General features: G+C 42.7%; 1 protein-coding gene across 5 annotated transcripts in view; it reads right to left on the bottom strand.

Moving 5' to 3' along the window:
* Positions 1 to 17,411, bottom strand: part of igsf9ba (immunoglobulin superfamily, member 9Ba) — a 48,164-nt gene extending 30,753 nt beyond the window's left edge. For all 5 annotated transcript variants that reach the window (XR_013465855.1, XR_013465839.1, XM_040193552.2 and 2 more), the window contains exons 1-3: positions 17,101 to 17,411; positions 5,917 to 6,114; positions 993 to 1,139 (exon numbers count right to left, since the gene is read on the bottom strand). Coding sequence is in view for 3 of the 5 variants with exons in the window: in XM_040193552.2 (XP_040049486.2) it covers positions 993 to 1,139; positions 5,917 to 6,114; positions 17,101 to 17,164 (409 nt within the window). In the remaining 2 variants the exon portion in view is untranslated. The remainder of the gene's footprint in view (positions 1 to 992; positions 1,140 to 5,916; positions 6,115 to 17,100) is intronic.
* Between the last annotated feature and the right edge of the window lie 2,059 nt (positions 17,412 to 19,470).

Here is a 19,470-nt window from a genome sequence, read left to right as displayed (position 1 = left end):
CCCACTTTACGATGGGTTCTCTCAGCCGCTGGGGCATTCTGGGAATTGCAAAGGTGCAGTTTTTTTTTTGTTTTTTTTCCGCCCGGTCATCAGTTTGACGGCTCTCAGACTATTACAGACGATCCCTGCCGGAACCGCCTTAAACAGGCCGCAATCAATTCTCTTCTAAGCAGCCTCTCATCCCTTTTTACACCAGGGCCTTAAAGAGCTTCAGGAGTGAACAGTGTCTAATGGTCGCCTGTTCAAATGTGAGGGTTTGTGGTTTTTCTTCTTCTTGCTAGTCACCTACAGATACAGTAACAAGGGGTCAAGAACCAGTGGGACTTTGTTTATTTTTCTTTATTTAACCCCAAAAAAGGAAAATGTAAAAGTAACGCGCTAAGGGCAAAAATGTCCCCATAATGGAAGTTCAGCAAGTACACAAGAGGTTTTCACACCAAAATCAATCTGAATGCCGTTTTTTTTAACTTGAATCTCTCTCTTGTATCTCTATGTCCAGAACATTTAGGTTTATATTTTAAAAGTTTGTATGTTTAAGAAAGCTAAAGTAACAGAGAGTGGAATAATGAACTAATTAAAACGGTAACAGTAATTTAACCTCTCAATCAGTAACTTGTTTGCTTGTATAGCCTATGCGATTTTAATGTTATAAAGGGTTGAATCGGATTCACAAGAGTCGCAAGAAAAGGAGGAAAAATAAGTGCAGTTCCCTGTTGTAAAGGTCGGAAGGCAAGGAAGTGGGGTAAAATTAGTCTAAATATAGCTCAAACATACGATTGTTTCACTCCTGTCCACAGCAGTACAATGCTTCTCTTCCATGCCCTACTACTGCTGTGGTAATCTGCTGACTGTGGATAACAACCTCTTACATGCCCACTTTAAAACATCCAAACTACCCGTTACAGTGTATATGAAGTATATTTCTTTCATTTTCACACAACACAAAAAAAAACACATGTTCCCAGGTCTGGCGCTGTGGTCAGGTGACTCACCATTGACTGTGAGGTGCACCCAGCTGCCGTTGTGGAAGGTGTCGTACTGTTGCTCCAGCATCAGGACCCTGCACTCGTACCAGCCTTGGTCATCGGAGCGCACCGGGTCGATCTGTAGGGAGGCCTTCCCGTGCAGAGATGCTCTACCTGGAGGCAGAAGAGGATTAAATAAAAACCCTCAGTTGTCATTTTCTTCTTCCCTTTTCAAAAACACCTGCATGCTCTTTTCCGGCAGGGATCGAGAACTTCATTAAACTCACACCTAGTAGCTTTGCTGGACACCACAGAGATCCATCATAACAGCTGCAGGTTAAGTGCTTCATCGCAACCTTTTCCTTACTCTTGCTGCATTAGGAAAAAACGATTTATGATGCACTGTCTTTGCCTCAAAAGCCTCCAAGTTGTGGTGTAAAATAATGATATTGTTTGTCTTTTAAAGGGATTAAAAAGACAAATAAATATATGCTGCCACTAAGTATTGCAGGTTATTAGTATTACATGCAACATTATTTGAATCTCTGCATTTCCCATTTCCATAAACCAATACTAAAATGAGCACATGCTCAAGCCTATTTGGATGTACAATATCCAAGTCGAGTGTGACAAACCATTTTTTTTCTTATTCCTATTAAGTGGGGTTCAGTTTGGAGTCTTTCCAAGTACTGCAAGGCGAGAAAACACCATGGACTGGTTGCCAGCCTCTTATAGAGGTAACAGAAACAGAAAACTCGCCTGTGCTTTTCTTTCCTTTTGGGAAATGTAGAGCATTCAATCAGCCTGATTTCCACATCTTTGCACTGTACGAGGCCACACCAAACGAATGCAAAGAGCATGCGTACCAGGAGATAGTTAGCTTAGCATAAAGGCTAGAAACAAGGGGAAACAGTCTCCCTCCGTCCAAAGAGAACGAATATAACGTTAACTTAAGCTTAGCAAAAAACGTTGGGAAACAGCTGGATCGGCTGAAAGATCTGGTTGGTTTAATCAGTACCAAATGTTAAAACGTCAAGTGTGTCCTTTCCAGGCCCTTATGTGCAGAACTTATTCTAGACTGAGCTAAGTGCTTTTGTGTAAGGGGATAAACATATTAATTGTTGAGCATGCTAAACATTTTCCAGCCTGGAAGCAGGAGGAAATCTCCCGTATGTGGCGACACACAGGACATGAGAGGGATTTCCACCTTCTCATCTAACTCACAGCTAGGAAGCTAAGAAGCATATTCTTTAAATGTTTGAACTTTAACAGATTAAACCCCACAACATTGAACCATAACTGTGTGCAGATACATTCCAGCATCAGGATTCATGCATGAAACTACCTAGAGGCCATACCTTCTGCTGGATTAAAATATTGTAAGTATTTGATGTCACAGCGGTAAAAGACCAGACTTCTACCTCAAAGAAATCATCTATTTCTAATAAAACTTCTCCATCCCCGTCACTTTTTTTTTTTTAAGGCTGAGGATAAATTGGAATTCTTAAAAGGGGGGAAATCAGTAGGGATGAGAGAAGTTGAGGAAACCAGGCATGGAAAAATCTTCAGCCGCTAAGCTGACTGTCTTCAAGCCTCCAGCACGCTGCTCACATGGCTGCCTCTGACAGCCCAGCAGACTAAAACATTTGCTTCTGCTGTCTGGCGAGGATTCGGAGATGGATCATTTTTGCAAACTTTGATGTGTAGGTGTTCTATAAGCACTGTTGCATTGAACTGCCAGGCAAGTATATTGATGTTGATGGCGGGCTGCATTGCTCTACAAGCACTTTATGTATAAATGCAACAGATAGACGCCCCGACCCAACAACTGCTGCTGTAGCTGGGGGTCGAAAACTGACGTGCTTTTTTTTTTTTTTGTAAGCAGAAAATCGATGCAGCAAAGAGGGAAGAGTCTACCATCTGTAAAAAGATAGCTTGTCTTTAAAAAGTCAAGTGATTTTTTTTTTCCCTGTGCTGAGTGTGGTGGGTGGTGGCGTGAAGGGTGGGGATCAAACTAAGCTCCCGTTTGTCAAAGAGCGAGAGGATGCTGCTGTAAACAGAGTTAACAGCAGTGTATCCACGTCAGGGACGCCCCCCCCCCCTGGGAATATACCACTGACACAGTACAGGGTTCTGTCTGCTGAGAAAACAGATGAGCATAAAGCTTGTTTAGATCACATCACAAGCTTTGTCAGATAGGAAAGCTTTGAAGAGGAAGCACTAAAGATCCAAAGAGACAACGTTGGCAGTTTAAGTCCAAAAGAGCTGTGATTAACAAATAACGGTAAGATATATACAGTAGCTGGGAAAAGTTAATCCGGGACTATACAGTTAATTACGCACACGTGAAAATAACACCATTTCAAAATACAGTCTTATTCTTTTATCCCTGGTTATAAATAAATAAATATAAATATTTTTACAGAGCCGAAATTTTCAAAATTCCATATTCCAAAACTACTCCCGGGTCATTGATCACTGTCCTCTACAGTAGTCTGTAGTCCCCCATAATAGCAGAATAGGAAATCTCCCATTATTCCAGCTTGGGATATAATTTAATTTATAATGATGGAGTGATCAAGGTTTTCCCAATATCTTTTCCTTGGAATTAGAACTAAAGGCATATTTGTTATTTTTAGTGCATATAATAACAGTGCAACATTATGATACGAAAACAGCTTATAATGTTAAACTAAAATTAACTGAATGCAGGGGAAAATAATTTTGCAACCAGTTGTGTAATGCTGATGTGTTATGTGTTAAACTTGATACCGTCTGTAACATGATGTTGGCTATACATTATTACATTAAATTAGTTTCCCACCTTTAGAACCTGCACATCTGAGTTTTTGATTGCATCATCACTTAGACGTTTTTAAAAAAATATTTAGTTTCTATATTCTTTAGCTGCAGAGGAAATTGTCAGAGTAGATTTCTGTCTGTTTGGAGATTTGGGGAAGTTTAACTTAACAGAAAGTGAACAACGGTAGTGCTCTTCGATCCAGACCAAATCATTGACGCATCGGTGGATTTAATGTCACACAAATCTGAACGGTGATAACAGTTGCATTTGTCCACACTGAAAGTGCAGCATTCATGGATAATCAACTCAATTTTGGCTGCAGCTGCGTGATGGCATACAATCACATTGAGTCTATTCACCAGTTTTATTCATATTAAGTGATAACAATCCTGGGGAATTGCCCAAATGAGCTCTGAGACTTCAAAGACCCAAAGAGCATTTCATAAACTACAGTCCAGCGTCACTACCACCCTGTCAAGCAATCCCTCGAACCAAAGCTAACGCCCGCAGTGAAACTCGCCATAATCATGTTGACTGCTAATTCCTGAACAGAGTGAGAGTGAGTGACGCGGGGTAAAATGTTCAGGTTCTACGGGAGCCACTGTAAAACAAAAATGAGGGTTCCCCGGACACTGAGTCACTGCCATTAGTCGTCTTTGCAGTGATGCTGGAAAAACCCATGAGGAGGAATTACAATGAACTTAATATTATTCACACCCTTTAACTGAAAAAAACAAGAAAAAAAAATTGAAAAATCTGCTACGTTCACATTGAGGACACTCACAATAGGGATATGAATCTGCTAGCTTTTTCGACAAGCCATGCTTTGTCTTTCATTTCATAGCTTATTAGCAGGTCAGGCAGGGGTTTTACGATAATTCTGACCCCATTCTGACAGCTCACCGTCTTGTCACAGACGCCGAAGCCTCATCAGAGGAACTGATTTCCTGCTGCAGAAGTCTGTGGGAAGGCAAAAGCCAGGAGAGGGAGGTATTTATTCTAAAGCTGCTATGGTCATTCCGCTTATAAAAATACTGGATCCAATTTGAAAAAGGGATTGCTCATTGCAATAAATCTACAAAGAATGATCACTGACGCAGTTCCCTTCAGCTGTACAGAGCTTTACAGCATCTTTCAATTCACTGTGATGGTTTTTTTTTTTGCTGCCATAACTTTTGTTCAGTCTTACCACTCTCCTAGTAACACTTTTGACAGGAACAAGCAGCACTTCTCAGTGTAAAAAAACTCACTGTAACTGCCCAACAACAAACAATGCAGCATTTAGCAGCTGAGCCAAATATTTGTTGGTGGAGACCAAATATTGGATCCAAATCATTTATTTTGGGGAACTTTCTTTTGGAGGCTGACCTTGAAGGTTTATTTAAATTATATTAAAACCATAGATGAGATAATGTATTGTATCCATCCTATTCATATGAATAAGGGTATGCTAAAAAACAGTAGTACATTTTCCAAATAAATCCCATTGATTTTTGGGTGTAGCCTCATAAACTTTATTTTCATTGTAAACCGCTCTTCTACAAAGACCTTTTAGGTTTTTTTAATACATCTATTGATTCTACACCATGATCTGTGCTGGATTTTCCCTTGACTGTCTAGGGTGTAGAAAGAAAGAATGTATCTACAATGCAGTTGTAAATGAATGACACTTGTGCACTTTCTGTCAGTGCACTGTGGCAGCAGGTGCCTCATGCACAGCCCCAAACGTCAAGCCCTCAGCAAACCGCACCAAGCCTTCTTTCAAAGTTCAAACAGCCAGGAGACCATTGTGAGAGGAAAAACGGACTGAATCATGCCACAATTGCAGCACTTCTCAATAAATGGTGGGTGCATGTAAACAGAGCATGTACTCAGTAATATATTTCACTAGTTGAAAGAAATGGCTCTGCTTTTATAATTGGTTCAGTGTAGTGGAACTCTATCAATGTGCTTTACAATCAAATAAATGCTTGCAGAAGAATTACCATTTAACGTCTGTACTGTTTTTGAAGTGATAACATTACTACTACTTAGTCTGATCACACAATCTGATTCCAAGATGCATCCAAATGCTCAATTTGAAGGTTTTAAACCAGATCAATTAGAAGAAACTTGTCTTTGCGTTCCATCAGATCTGGATTTTCTTACCGGTGTACTCTGGATCCACATGAGGAGGGTAGAAGCGGAAGTTGATAAAGAAGGGAATGGGGACTCCGAACTTGAACCACTCCACCACATAGGGGGGCTGCTGGCCATCCAGGGGAGGGGACACGTCACACCCCAGGATCACGCTCTCACCGGCGCGCGCCGTCACAAACCGGGGCTCCTCTCTCACTCCGTGGGCACCTGAGTGGTGGATGCAGAACGGTGTTTACCACAAACAGAATTTTTAGCGTTCACGCCATCGGGGGCCAGAGTTCATGCAAGAAAAAAGAAAAAAGGTGCAGCCATATTCTTTTGAACAGAATTCTTGCAGACAAAGCAGAAAAATGTCATTGCATCAAAGTCATTCGTTGCATCATTGCATCAAAGATTAATACAAAGCAACAATTGGGTGTCAATTAAAGCTGATCGACCAAACTACTGCGCAAGTGGATTAAAACAACGTGCGCTTGAGTTTCTGGATGATCACCATGTACACGGGTAAACCCTATTGTCATCTGTCCCTTGCATCTGTTGGTGGATGTTCTGTGACTGTACCATACTGTACAATAAATGAGCTGCCAATGGGCTGCATTGATCATAGCTGGCCTCTGCTCAGATAAGCTTTACTATGAGCACCGCCAGGCCGGCCGTTTAGCCATTAAAGTCCAGGCACGCTGCCGACCGATGACCTATCAGATGACTGAAAGGTCGGCATACCTGCTTCAGCAGAACGCTCACTCTGGGAATGGATTTTCTCCAGCTGCCACCCCCGCTTTCATTGAACCGGCTGTATCTCCACTGTCAGAGCAAGCATGACTGACCCGCCCTCGCCCAGGGGGGGGAAATCGCTTTGGGGGATCAAGAGACATGCTGACGTATTACTCCAGAAAAAAACACCAGCTGAATAACTTAACGCTCTCATTAGCAGCTTCGTTTGCGTTAGCAGGGCTAATTTTTCACAAGAACAGCAAATACGTTGGGACTCGGGGGTGTTCGGGGCTAAAGCATCAGCGGAGATGCTGTGATGTTTTCCTGCTCTGTGGTCCGTCACAGTCACTGTTTTGTGATCTGTGCCTTTTCAGCTGGGCATGCCGCAATTAAAATCCATATATTTTCACCCAGTGCTTCTGTCTGAAAAGATAAAGCGTTGACTCTCTCCACAGGCCATATGCATCACTTAGTGATTGTGTTTACCAGTTTAATCTGCATTATCCTGTGATGGAGTTAATCCACTTTATTCGTTTGAGCCAGCACAGATTAAGGACTGAAACAGGGCAGATTTAACCAAATTATACTTTTTAAAAGAGAAGATGTGGTCGGACAGGGCGAATGTTGTGGAATCTGCTACTATTGTGCCACAGCTATGCTATACGATGCAACGCTAAGCTCTAAAAAGCCGCACCAACCAAATGAAACGCATGTGCACGACTCGATGAACCTCATTTGACCATTTACAAACCCTGAAAAACAAACCTTAAACAGATGGAATTTACCCAATAAAATACAAAATAAGAAATCTCATTTGGGAGCTGAACAAACAGAGGCTCTGCGTCACAGAAACAACCAATTCTTTTAATTTGAAGCATCTGAATTGTCCCGTAATAAAACAGCGGTTCTTATTTAGATGAAACTGAGGGGTTGGTGTTTGATGGAGAATAGTGCAGCGCGTCCACACGCAGGAGGTCTGCTGAGACTGAACAGGGGGTGTTGATTGTCACAGAGAGCATTTTCGCGCATGACGCTCTGACCGGCAAACCGAACAACGTGACCTTTTAATGTGCTTTCGACGAAACCTGTCCCATCCAGTTGTTTGCAAAATACAACCAGAATTTTGCTAAACTAATCCTTTCAGGCTTGCCTAAAGCCTGAAATTCACACCTGATCACGCTCCATTGCAGCCTCATTTATAACACTTTTAAAAACGATTATAATAATCACTTTCAACACCCCATGCAGGGCCAGTACTCAGGCATACGTTCCGAATTCTCTTGATAAATGCTCTTTAGTCGTATTATTATGTAGGTCAGTGAGTCCCAGGAATGGTTCATTACAGTCAGAAACAACTGTTTTCGGGATAGTTGCCGCTTCCTAAACGGTGTTCGATAGCAAATGATGGCAGAGACTTTGAGTGTCTTTTGTCTTTACTTGTAGGTCCTGCACTTGCTGCTCCACGGCCTCTCGAACAAAAGCGAGACCGGGCTCCCAATACATAACGCAACACACTGGCCACATTGTTCGGCTCGAGTAAGTCGAGTCACTTGACACGAGGCACAGGCTCAAAACCTGTGGCAAAAATGTGCCTGCTGCAGAAGTCCATTGTTTTCAGAGGTCCAGAGGCGCGGGGCTCTGGCTGGCGTTGTTCTTAGATCGTGGCGGCGGCGGGAGCACGGCTTTTAAATAGAACAGGCTTTAATGACTTAAGATAATATATTGGAGGTGCTAATAATTCTCCGGTTCCTTAATAGAATCCTCATGAGGGACAATCAGCAGAGGTTTGGTCACCGCTCTTGCCTTTTCATTTCTTTAATGGAGACACGGTGACCCAGTTGTGTTTATGGGGGCTTATTCAGGTAGATATATTTATGCTCTCAACAACACGTAAATGCGATACAAACGTCAATGTTTAAGGTCTTCCAATAAAACAGCACTGTAGATATAAAGGGATCAATACATTTAAGAGATGATGGCAATTCCTGATTGCTTGGGCTCTGTAAATGTCAACTGAAGCTGAAACCCTCCATATACACACACACACACACACACACACACACACACACACACACACACACACACAGGTAGAAATATGTTGAGTAAGACCTGCATAAATCAGACAGCTAATAAATCCAGGAGACCAAAAGGTTTAGTCAGCTGCCAGATAAGTTCTCTATATGGCGGACAGCGCATGAACAAAATGCATTCTAGATTGTTTAAAAGGTTAAACAGGCAGGACAACAGTTAGATTATTAAGTGATTTTTTTCTAAATTTGCATCACAGATTTTATATTTTTTCTTCACACCATTGAATTCATTGTAAACCCGTTCTTGTCAATTGTATATTTCTTGCATGTGATCAATCAGTGGATTCAGTGATCAACTAATTGTTGCAGCTCTAGAGAGAGCTATTCTTTTTACAACAATTGACTTTGTGAATAAACACAATAAGCTTTAGAGCACTTATCCCAGAGGTGCTTTGTGAGATAAATTACAAATATTAGCAAAGCACAAATGTGAACTAAAACATTAAAAGCTGAGAAAAGCAGTCACAACCCAATTTTTTACTGATGCACACAACATGATGTAATGAAATCATAAACCAAGAAGAGACAACCGTCCGAGGTCAATCAACAGCTGTGCAAACGAGCACATGAATCATTGCAGCAGAACAGCAAAGGGGCAAGCGGGGTTAAAGCCGCAAGAGATTTTATCTGGAGCGTTTTCAAGTGGTAGTGGCTGAAAATGGCTCCCGCACCACACTGTAATTTCAGCAATGATCACAAATGTGTAGAGTAAATAGACTCCCGGGGCAATTTTGGGCAATAATCAGAGAGAGCAGATCCTGTGAAACGTTTTGAAATTACATCCAATAACACTCTGAACAATATTGTGGAAATATGAAAACTGAGGAAGCTCAATGGGAACACATTCAAAAGGATGTGTGGAATTGTTCTGGGCTACAGTGTTTTTTGTTGTTTGTGTTTTTTTACTCTGGCCCAAAATTTCACCAAGTGAAAAATGAACCCTAATATTTACCTTGTGCTCTGATTTGATTCAATGTGTGCACGAGGAATACTAGATTGCTAGACAGAAGATTTTTTTAAAAGGATCAAGCTGCGTGCGTGCCAGTGCCTTCTGTTATATGAGGGCCGCACGCTGGACAAGAGCTCCCGACGCGGAGGACGTAATGGAACACAGACTGGACGGAGGCTGGAGAGACTCTCAAGGACGTGCAGCCACTGGGCTGAATGGGCCACTGACGGAGGGTAATTGAATGCCAGCATGCATGGGCTGAAGGTCACATCAGAGAATGGCCTGAGTGTGAGTGTGTGTGTGTGTGTGTGTGTGTGTGTGTGTGTGTGTGTGTGTGTGTGTGTGTGTGTGTGTGTGTGTGTGTGTGTGTGTGTGTGTGTGTGTGTGTGTGGGGGTGGGGCTGGGGATGCCTGTTCGTAGTGTTGGTAGAATTATTCATAACTTTGACTGCTTTTTGTTTAGGTTTGATTAACACTATTTATTCTTTTGATAATTAAAGTTCTGTATTACAAAACTTAAGCATTGACTTAAAGCATTCATAGATAATATCCACAAATGAAGACTCTTTTTAAATTGTAAATGCATGAAGTTAGAAGTAAAAAGCAAGCAATGCGCTGCCCCGGCAGTCCAAGCATAAGACAGACTACTCTGCGTGACTTTTTGTTGTCCCATTTAGCGACTTGTTAGCATTTTGCTTTTTAAAGACACATGAAAGCTTCAGAAATTCAGGTTAGTGTTTTACTAATGTAGTTTAGTATCAAATATCCTGTTGTGTGTGTTATCTACAGACCATATTTCTGGCATCTGACAAAAGAAAAACTTGAATTTCTGACTCATATGAATGTTTTTAGGACAGTTTGCTGCAGCACTCTGTTCAATTCCGAGCAAAATGAAATCGTTCGACTTTTCTTCCCTTTTATTCATTTTACATCACAATCTGCACTTTTAGGTCCACAAGGTAGTATTCAGCAGACCAGCCACCTCAGTGTCTCTAATTTTACTTTTGTACGGTGACAATCCAAGATGGATTTGCTCCCCTTCATGGCAGAGTTCCCTCTTCAGACAAGCAATGCTCTGTCAGGGATGCAAAGGATGTGCTGACACCTGCTCGAACGCGCAGCAGAGAGATGTGTGAAATGGGCTTGGCTTGCCAGACATACAGAGGGCAAACCAACAATGCTGCGCTGCCAAAGGTGCAAATTATGGAGCATCTTTGGCTGCAGCCAAAATTCCCCCGTAACCAGTCCCCAGTCCCCCGTAACTCCTCCAATTCAGTCCCTTTACAGATGAGGTATAATGGTTTAGCGAGGGTCTTCTCAATGAATTACACATGGCGGCATGTTGCTGCAGACAGCTCTTGCAAGTGCTTATTGTGTTTAATTACAGCCGGTTACGAGATTACGTTTATTCAGCATCAATAAATCCCATGTAAAAGTGTGAGTGAAAAAAATCGGAGCAGAGCCCCGAGCTCCTGAGGTCTATGCGAGCCGCTCAGACATCCACAGCTCCGCATATCTTCCAATCAGCATATCCACTTCCATATAATTCCCATTTTGCTTCCTGCCGCCCCCCCTCTCTCACGCTCACTTCCTCTTTCTGTGACTCTCATACAAACACTCAAGCTGCAGTTCAGAGCCACATAAGTGCGCTCAGTGGGAATTCAACACTTAATGCTGGAAAAAAAAGTGTTCTTGGGCAGATGCAAATATGTGTTTCCCCAAAAATAGAGGAAAGACATGACGTATTCGGAGAGAAACGTTGCTTTTCAGATGGAATGGAATGGAAGCTGTCTAGCAAGGTAGAGATAACCGTCATTATTTGCAGAGAGGGTCGACTTTGCGGTACGGCACTGCACGGTGGTCTACTGAGACCAGATGAATAAAGGGTTATTTTACTCGCTGGGTGAGATTACTTTAAGGTGTTTGGAGAATTTGTATGAAATTGGCTAAATAATGATAATTTTACCTGAAATATAAGACATTTGAATTTTTAACGTGACAGTGAATTACATTATGGTAAATCCTTAACGATTGATTTTTTCTGTCCTCTCTAGTCACTAAAAATTCATCGGTTGGCTGCCTAATTAATCACAGGTGCACATATTTAAGTTTTAGGCTATATGATAATATACTAAAATGTACAGATCTTATAAGTGGACCTGCAGTAACATTTACACAATTATCATATTTTTCCTCTATTCCCTTAAGCAGTAAATGCTCTCACAGAGATGATGATATAGCGGCTGGCCGAGCAGGTCATCCCACCACAACCACATCATCTAAAAAAACTGGCTTTCCCAGAATGCTGCAGGCTCAGTTTGAAATGAGACTCCGCTGGGACTGGACCGGCTGAAGGAGGATGGAGAGGGGGTGGGGTTGGGGGAAGGGGGAAGGGGGGGCACCACCAGAAAGAGCTGGCACGTGCCCAGTACCGAGAGTCTGCCATCCACAGCTTGAGCACAGGCCCTTTCCTAAGCTCATTAAGCTTGACTCAAACTATTTTGAGCGAGAGAGTACAGCATTGAAAAAATATGAAAAAGAGTTGTTGGTAAATGTTGAAAAGGGAAAAAGTCATGCAAATATGTTAACTGCACATACTTATGGTCAAAAAAAAATGTGTAAACAGAAATGTTGCAATCTATTTAAAAATGAACATTAACTTTGTTACCTTGGACATTGAATATATATAGCAGTTTTATAAAACATGACAATTTCAATTGATGAAATGAACTGTACGGTATAAACCAATTGAAGCAGTAATGTTGGGCCACATCAGTGATTGTAAATACAATAATTGTATGTAAATGTAGAGTGTCACACGGCCAGTGGGGCTCTTTCAAACAAGGACTACTTTAACTAAAGCTGATTCTTCAAATGCTCTCCTTATTATGTAGCTTAGAAAACAACACAATGGTGATTTAGAAATGGCCCACCAATGAAAGTGTTGCAATTATTCAAATATTTGCACTATTACTAACCGGGTGTCTGTTGCAAAATTATAGCATTATAATTTTTCTTCATTGTACACACAGGTACAAAATGTAATTGCAAAATGTAACTGCATCCTAACATTTTACAAATTCTTAACCAACCATGGCTTAATGATCACATCTTTAAGTGAAGGAGCTGAAAACCTCCTTAAATACTTTCAATGTGTGCTACATGCCTTGCAGTACTATGGCAACACATATAGCAGCGTCAGCATAGAAACAAAACTGCCTACGGTTATCAGCAATTTAGGACTTTTGCTGTATACGTTTGGCTGATCTCTCATTTCATAAATATAAAGCCATCTCATCTACAATCTGAAAAATATATGAAGAAGAAAGAAATATAAAAGTTATGGCAAGTCCAATCTATAACCATATTAACCCAGAAATGAAATAAATACCAACTGCATTATTCAATTAGTATTTTTTCCTGTATTCATTGGCAGCATTGATTGCTTTTTCATAGAACTGACCCAACTCTGCAATGCTGTGGCTCTGTGTCATTTAGCGCCCGTTAGAAACCACTCCGGAAACATTGCAGTGCCGCCGGACCTACGAGAGCTCTTGCGGTTCAAGAGGGCTTTGACTTTAATAGATGTTGAGGGCCAAACAACTTCGAGAATCAGGAAACGCCATTTACTGACATCTATCGTTTAAAAAAAGAAAACATGACGTTATTCAAGCTCAGTTACATTGTATTAAGGCAGTTTTGGGAGATTTCTATTGCAACAAATACAGAAGGGGCAAAACAACATGAAACAATACTTAATTGCACTGAGACGGGCAAATTAAACCGCTGCTGTCAAAACATTTGCTCAACCATCTCGTGGAAAGCAGCCTCACACGAGGTCCCTGAATGCTCCACGGTTCAGACTCAAAGACGGCCCAGTCTAGTAGTCTATCTACACCACGGTCTGTGGCTGGTCTCCAGAGGCAGTAGGGCTTGCAGACCCTGCGTCGTGCTACTGGGGAGCCTCACCGTGTGTGAGTGGCAGTTCTGACGTTGACACGAGCGCTGTCTGGTTCTATATAATGCCGCCTTTGAGCGAGTGCGCCTTCAAAAGAAAACCCAGCGACAAGAACAAGAGTGCCAAGCCAGAGTTCACGAGGGAGCTCCTGTGAAACATCAAGGAGCGGGCTCACGTGAGGCGAATTGCAGACGAATGCCATATGGCCAAAAGCCGGTTCAACAAATGCTTAAAACAGGATCCCGAGAGGACAGCCGGTCTGCCACCAGCGACTCAGGCTGAAAATAGTCCTTCAAATACACTACTCCCCGACACTTGCCAATGACATTTAATTGCCATTGCATCCCCATCAGCATCCCTCTCGCATGGCTTTGATTGGCTGCCAAGTCACCGTTGACTTTGCTGAACTAACCTCAAGTCTGCCTGTCCATATGCTGCCTCCCCAACGGGTACAAGAAACCTTCTTTGAGCGCCCGATTGCTCAAACCTGAGCTATTCGTTGTGAGCTATTGACTGATGACGCGGTTAACTGGCTGTAAAAGGATACTACTCAAGTCTAAATACATTTTTGGAAAGAGCTTTTAGTAAGGTTTGATTCAGACGATTATTTAATTAACCGTGTTAGGTTTGTGATGCTGTCTTTTACAATGTCGTAACTTATTTTCAAGTTTAATTGATTGTTTATTTAAACAGCAAATCCACAGCTCACTGCAAAGCCCAAAACTCCGAACGCTCGCCAAGAGTAAGAACACTGCGGTACAGGCGAAGCTGTTTTGGTGCAGAGAACGAGGCCGTATGCACTGAAAAACACAAAAGCCTGTTTGAGTTATAGCTCCATTCATTTGACGGCTTATCAGACCAAAACACTGCGCAGCCATTTGCACTTGCTGTTGATCCGTGACAATGTTTTACTTTTTAAAAAGGAATGTGTACCTGTTGGTATTCTATGGACCAATACAACACCTAGCTAGTGGGATTGCCTTTTGTTACAAAGTGCTGTTTTCTGTCAGCCAACTATAGCAATTGCAGAAAAATATGGTGTTTTCTTCTTTTGCAAAGCTGCATTTTTGCCAAGAATGGACCAGCAAGAAAAAACAATAGAGCCCAATGCGTGTGTCTGAGTTACAGCCACAATTATTTTCTTTGTCGTCATCCTCCCAATCATTTGACAGAAAAGTCTCGCTTCACTGTTTGTGTCTTGTGCTCGGATTGCTGCCAAAACACAGGTGACCTACACTCAATACTGTGCCTGAACGCATCGTGTGTAGACACAGACGGAGCGCTGGAGCTGCTGCTGCTGCTCACATCATGCGCCTCCTTTGTAGAAACGGTGTAGCACAAATTCAGGCCATTCATCACGTAAACCTACGAGCACATCTTACTTTTTATACGCCGTGCCCTCTGCTGAACCCCTGCTTCGGTTTTCCGTGACCAGCAAAACGTGCCGATGAGGGTAACAGTATAAAGAGATGACACCCTGTCTCTTAGCATCTTTTTCACTGGATCATCTTACACTCTAAACACCATCCTGCAAGCCGCAAATAATATCAACTAGACTTTCAGTTTCCCTTAAAGATGAAAACATTTCATTCATCTGGGACTCTACTTGTCAGACAAGCCTCTCTAGGAACACAACTGTACAGGTCTCTATTTGCATCTATGACCTTTGGTGATTCAAAGACAATAGAATAAAATGTTGCTGAATAATTTAATAAAATGTGAATCACACATTACTGTACCAAGTCCAAAACATATTTTTTCACCCGATTGAAATCTATTTAATTTCAGTTTAGTAAAACATCGCCTCATTTGACACTATATATTCGTTCCCTGATGGGGTTCAATTTATTCCATTTTTCATTATAAATGCAAACACTTATTGTCAAGCCGCTGTTATGTATTAAAGTAATACAAAGGTTCTATCTTAACAAGAATTGTTTGTCTGTGTTTAAAAATGTTTTAATTAGTGAGGGAAAGATGTTCTGGTCAGTTGATTTCTGCACATTGAAACTCAATGTTTCCCGTCTGCATGCTGAACTAACTTTCTGCTAGTTGTAGCTTTCTAATGAACCGACATGAGAGCTATAAAACTAATAATAATAATAATGTTATTACCCACCTAAATATCAATGTGTCTTTTTAACAATTGCCAAATAGTTTATCTAAATGTTTTAAAACGCTAAAACTTATTTTCCGGCTCTCCTCCTTTGACTTATTTCTCGCACGGTTAAAATATTATCTACAATTAATGCGAATTACTTTGCATGATACCCAAGCTGCATTAGTATTGGCTTCCATTGTGATGGGAGGTTGATTGTGTTGTCTTTATTGTTAACAAAAGGTGATGAGAAATAAATCATAGTTGATGTTAACATGCATTTCAGTGCTTCTGTGTAGCACCAGAATGGGCTCAGACACCAAATTCTGAGACACTGACACCGGAGGACTACGTTGAGCATTTCTCCTGTGATCTTAATCCACATGTTCCAATTTAGCAAGTTTTCACTCAGTGGTCGTCTTGGGTGCAGTCGGACCTGCTAACAGCCGAGCTTGGACTGGCTATCTGGGGGTCATTGGGATCAGTTACCAGGCCTCAGCTTGCCACATGTCTCCCTCCGCTGGACACGAGAGGAAGGGCAAGGTTAAGTTAGTACATGGGTCAATACAGAGGGCTCAAACGAAAAAAGGAAATACAAACAAAAGGGATATTGTTCCGTTTGTCGCCCCAGGAATGACCAAGTTTATGAGCCACTTCGATCACCACTATGGGCGAGCCTTGCAGGCCCTGTGTGCCCAGTGCACCGAACAGTGCATGAGACCGGGCGTCCATGTGCAGTGTGAATTTCAGTATGCACGCAGCGGTGGGCTCTATCAATTCAAGAGTGCATTTTATCTGACACCAATGCATTATTTAGTTACTTTCCCATCTTGGAGGCTGAGACGGTCACACCCCTCTCAAGAGCTCAAACGGGACTGCTTGCTATGATGATACAATGCACCCCCCCCCCCCCCTCACACACACACACACGCCGTCCCCCTCGGATGCGGGGACGTTATTCCCGATTTACTCGTTGTTTTATCCCCCCCTCAAAAAACGAGCCTCGTGGATATCACAAAAAGAGCTAACCCCCCCCCACAGCCAATCAAAGCTCTGCCATGGTCATCATCATTCTGGAGCACATATGCATCACTGGCATGCTATCCCACCTCACACATCAAGCACACTGGCCAGGCCGTTGCAACACGATTGTTGTTTCTCCTGATCCAATTTCACCAGGGATGAACTTTCACTTGACATACGAGATGTGCATCTTTTTTTTTCATGATGAATTAGCCACACAGTTCATATTAACGTAAAAAAAAAATTAAAAAATGTCAAGCGACTGCAAAAAAAAACCCATACACATAAAAACCAGCACCAAGCAGACTCGGAGATAAGCAGAAATGATATAACGGTACAACATATATTGCACTTCAACTCACCTTGAGCGGCCGTTCCTCTGGTGCTGAATACACTTGCTATCAGAGTGGCCACATACCAAATCATAGTACTAGTGCCGACCAGCTATTACCACGCAAAGTGCCCCGTGCAGCCAATCGCTCATATTCGACCTTGCACCTCGCGGTCTCTCTTTACAAAAGCCCCCTTTTTCATATCCTATTTTCTTTCCTCGTGGCGTTTCCCTTCATCCCTTCCCTCCTCCGTCCTTCCATCCGCATCCTCCTCCCGAAGAGACAGAGCACCTGCACCGCCGCGTTTGTAGTAGACGGAGCCGTTTTTACGAGCGCATAGTGAAACCAAGTGTGAGAATGCAGCCACAGGTCCGCCTCTTCCGCCACCGGATTGGCTGCCGATCGGGGCTTTGGGGCGTGTATTGGCTCGCCGTACGCCCCGTGCCCGAATGACAGGAGAGCGGCCGTGCGCCGATTCAAGGTGAGTTGGAGCGTGCCATAGTAGTGGAACCGCAGTATCATGCGCATTGACAGCGAGAGACGTGTCCACGTCTTTAAATACCTTCTCCCAAAAGTGGCCCCGCGTGCACCATCGCCGCCCATCATCCACGCGGGCTATTCTTTTTAATTTTTTTTGTATTACTATTTATTTGCCACCAGCCGCCATATCGATGTTTGCGCCATCCATTTATTCATGGCGCGGGTTTAACGCATCTGCAATGAGAACGAGGGGAAGCTGGTGGATGTCTGTGACTCATCTGTCGCTCACCCATAGCCCTCGGCTGTTGTCATGTCGCTGTCACCGAGATCCCCCCCCCCCCCCCCCCCTCCTGTCCCTCCCGCAACCGTGTCTGGCTGAATGCGATGGGTGTGGCGACAGATACGATACCGTTTCCCTGTATTTTTTTTTTTTCCTTTCGGTTTCGCCTCGATGTCCGAGGATACATCTCCATCTCGCACATGGTTAGCTTTGATATGGCTGCTCCCCCCCACATCCACGTTTTGTACATGCAGAGGGATCATAGCGCCGTTACGCCCCCGGCTGCTAGACATCAGCTCAGATATCACCAAAACAACGCGGACACCGGCTACTGCGTGTTACCGGAACAATGAGAATATAAGAGACCAAATGTATGCGAGGAATTCTTGCAAATCGATGGTCGTTCAAATTAATTTGTCTAGTTTTGTCCCGGCACTTCTGCACCCCCCCCCCCCCCCCCCTCCTCCCCTTGTTTTTTTTTAATGTCATATTGCTGCCTGATATCAAATATCTAAAAATAAAAAATAAAAAAACGTACACAGAAATCAAAGACATTCCCCATTTTGTCTGCAGAGCTTCATAGTCATGCAGTAAAATCCTGCTGAGTGCTATTTTCACTACACAATTTGAATCTGAATTTGAATTTGAACTATCATATTATATTATTATTATAACATCTGATGACATATTGCACAAATCAATTGCCTGAGCTGCTTCAGTACTCCTGGCCACGTTATCTCCACGTCTCTGAAACTCTTAAGCAGGGCTGAACTCGCTCATTTGGGGGTTTCGTTCTCGGGGGACATGTTAGTTTGTGATCTGGTGACCGCGAAGGCGGAAGGATGTGATTCACATCATTTTCATTCTCATCAATCCACTCCGTGAGCTCCTCTTTTGCTCTGTACTGAAGCATTTGCATTTGCAATGTTTCTTCAAGTGCATCTCAAAGTTTTCTTTGCTTTGTGTTAATCTGAAACAGCTCCGACTTTCCCAAGGAGACGCCAGTTCGGTTGAGTTTTAGTTAATCTATGCATGGTTTCTGTTCTGTTCACATCTGAGGGAACAATGCTCTTTGGTTGAACTTCTCACTGCAGAAAAGGTATAATGCATGTAAACATCAATCATGTTAAAGAAGGGTTTCAAGCCAAGGGTTGGGATGGACTACACTTAAACAACACCGTCTTTTCACAAAAGACTCTCAATGAGACTTTGAGACGAGTAGCTCCTCCGTCTTCCATCTCAGCTGGTTCCTCCATGCCACACACATACAACACATGTCCCAGTGTATGCAGGCATATATGTGTTGGAAGCCAAAGAGAACTAGTCCTCTTTAACAAATAATGTGCATGTAAAGAAAACGCACGACTACTCCTGCGGGGGAAGCTTTACTCGATGGCATGTCGGACTGAAGCAATGAGTCATAACTTATGGATCCCGATCATCAACAGCTGCGGCAGGGAGTCCCGTGTGACATCCTGGCAGTGTGACCAAACAGGAAAAATAGAGGGTTTCAAATGAACTCCACTGAGACGGCTGCATGGCGGAATCGCTACCGTCGGTGACCGAGCCATTTTGAAGGTGTGCAGCATCATCCGTCAGATTCTCACAACGACCATCAGGGGAGACGAGCAAGAGTGTGC

The sequence above is a fragment of the Gasterosteus aculeatus genome, chromosome 1, assembly GCF_964276395.1.
Source record: "Gasterosteus aculeatus chromosome 1, fGasAcu3.hap1.1, whole genome shotgun sequence".
In the NCBI taxonomy this organism is placed as follows: domain Eukaryota; kingdom Metazoa; phylum Chordata; class Actinopteri; order Perciformes; family Gasterosteidae; genus Gasterosteus; species Gasterosteus aculeatus.
The sequence above is the reverse complement of the archived record's forward strand: the minus strand, read 5'-3'. Positions and strand labels throughout refer to the sequence as shown.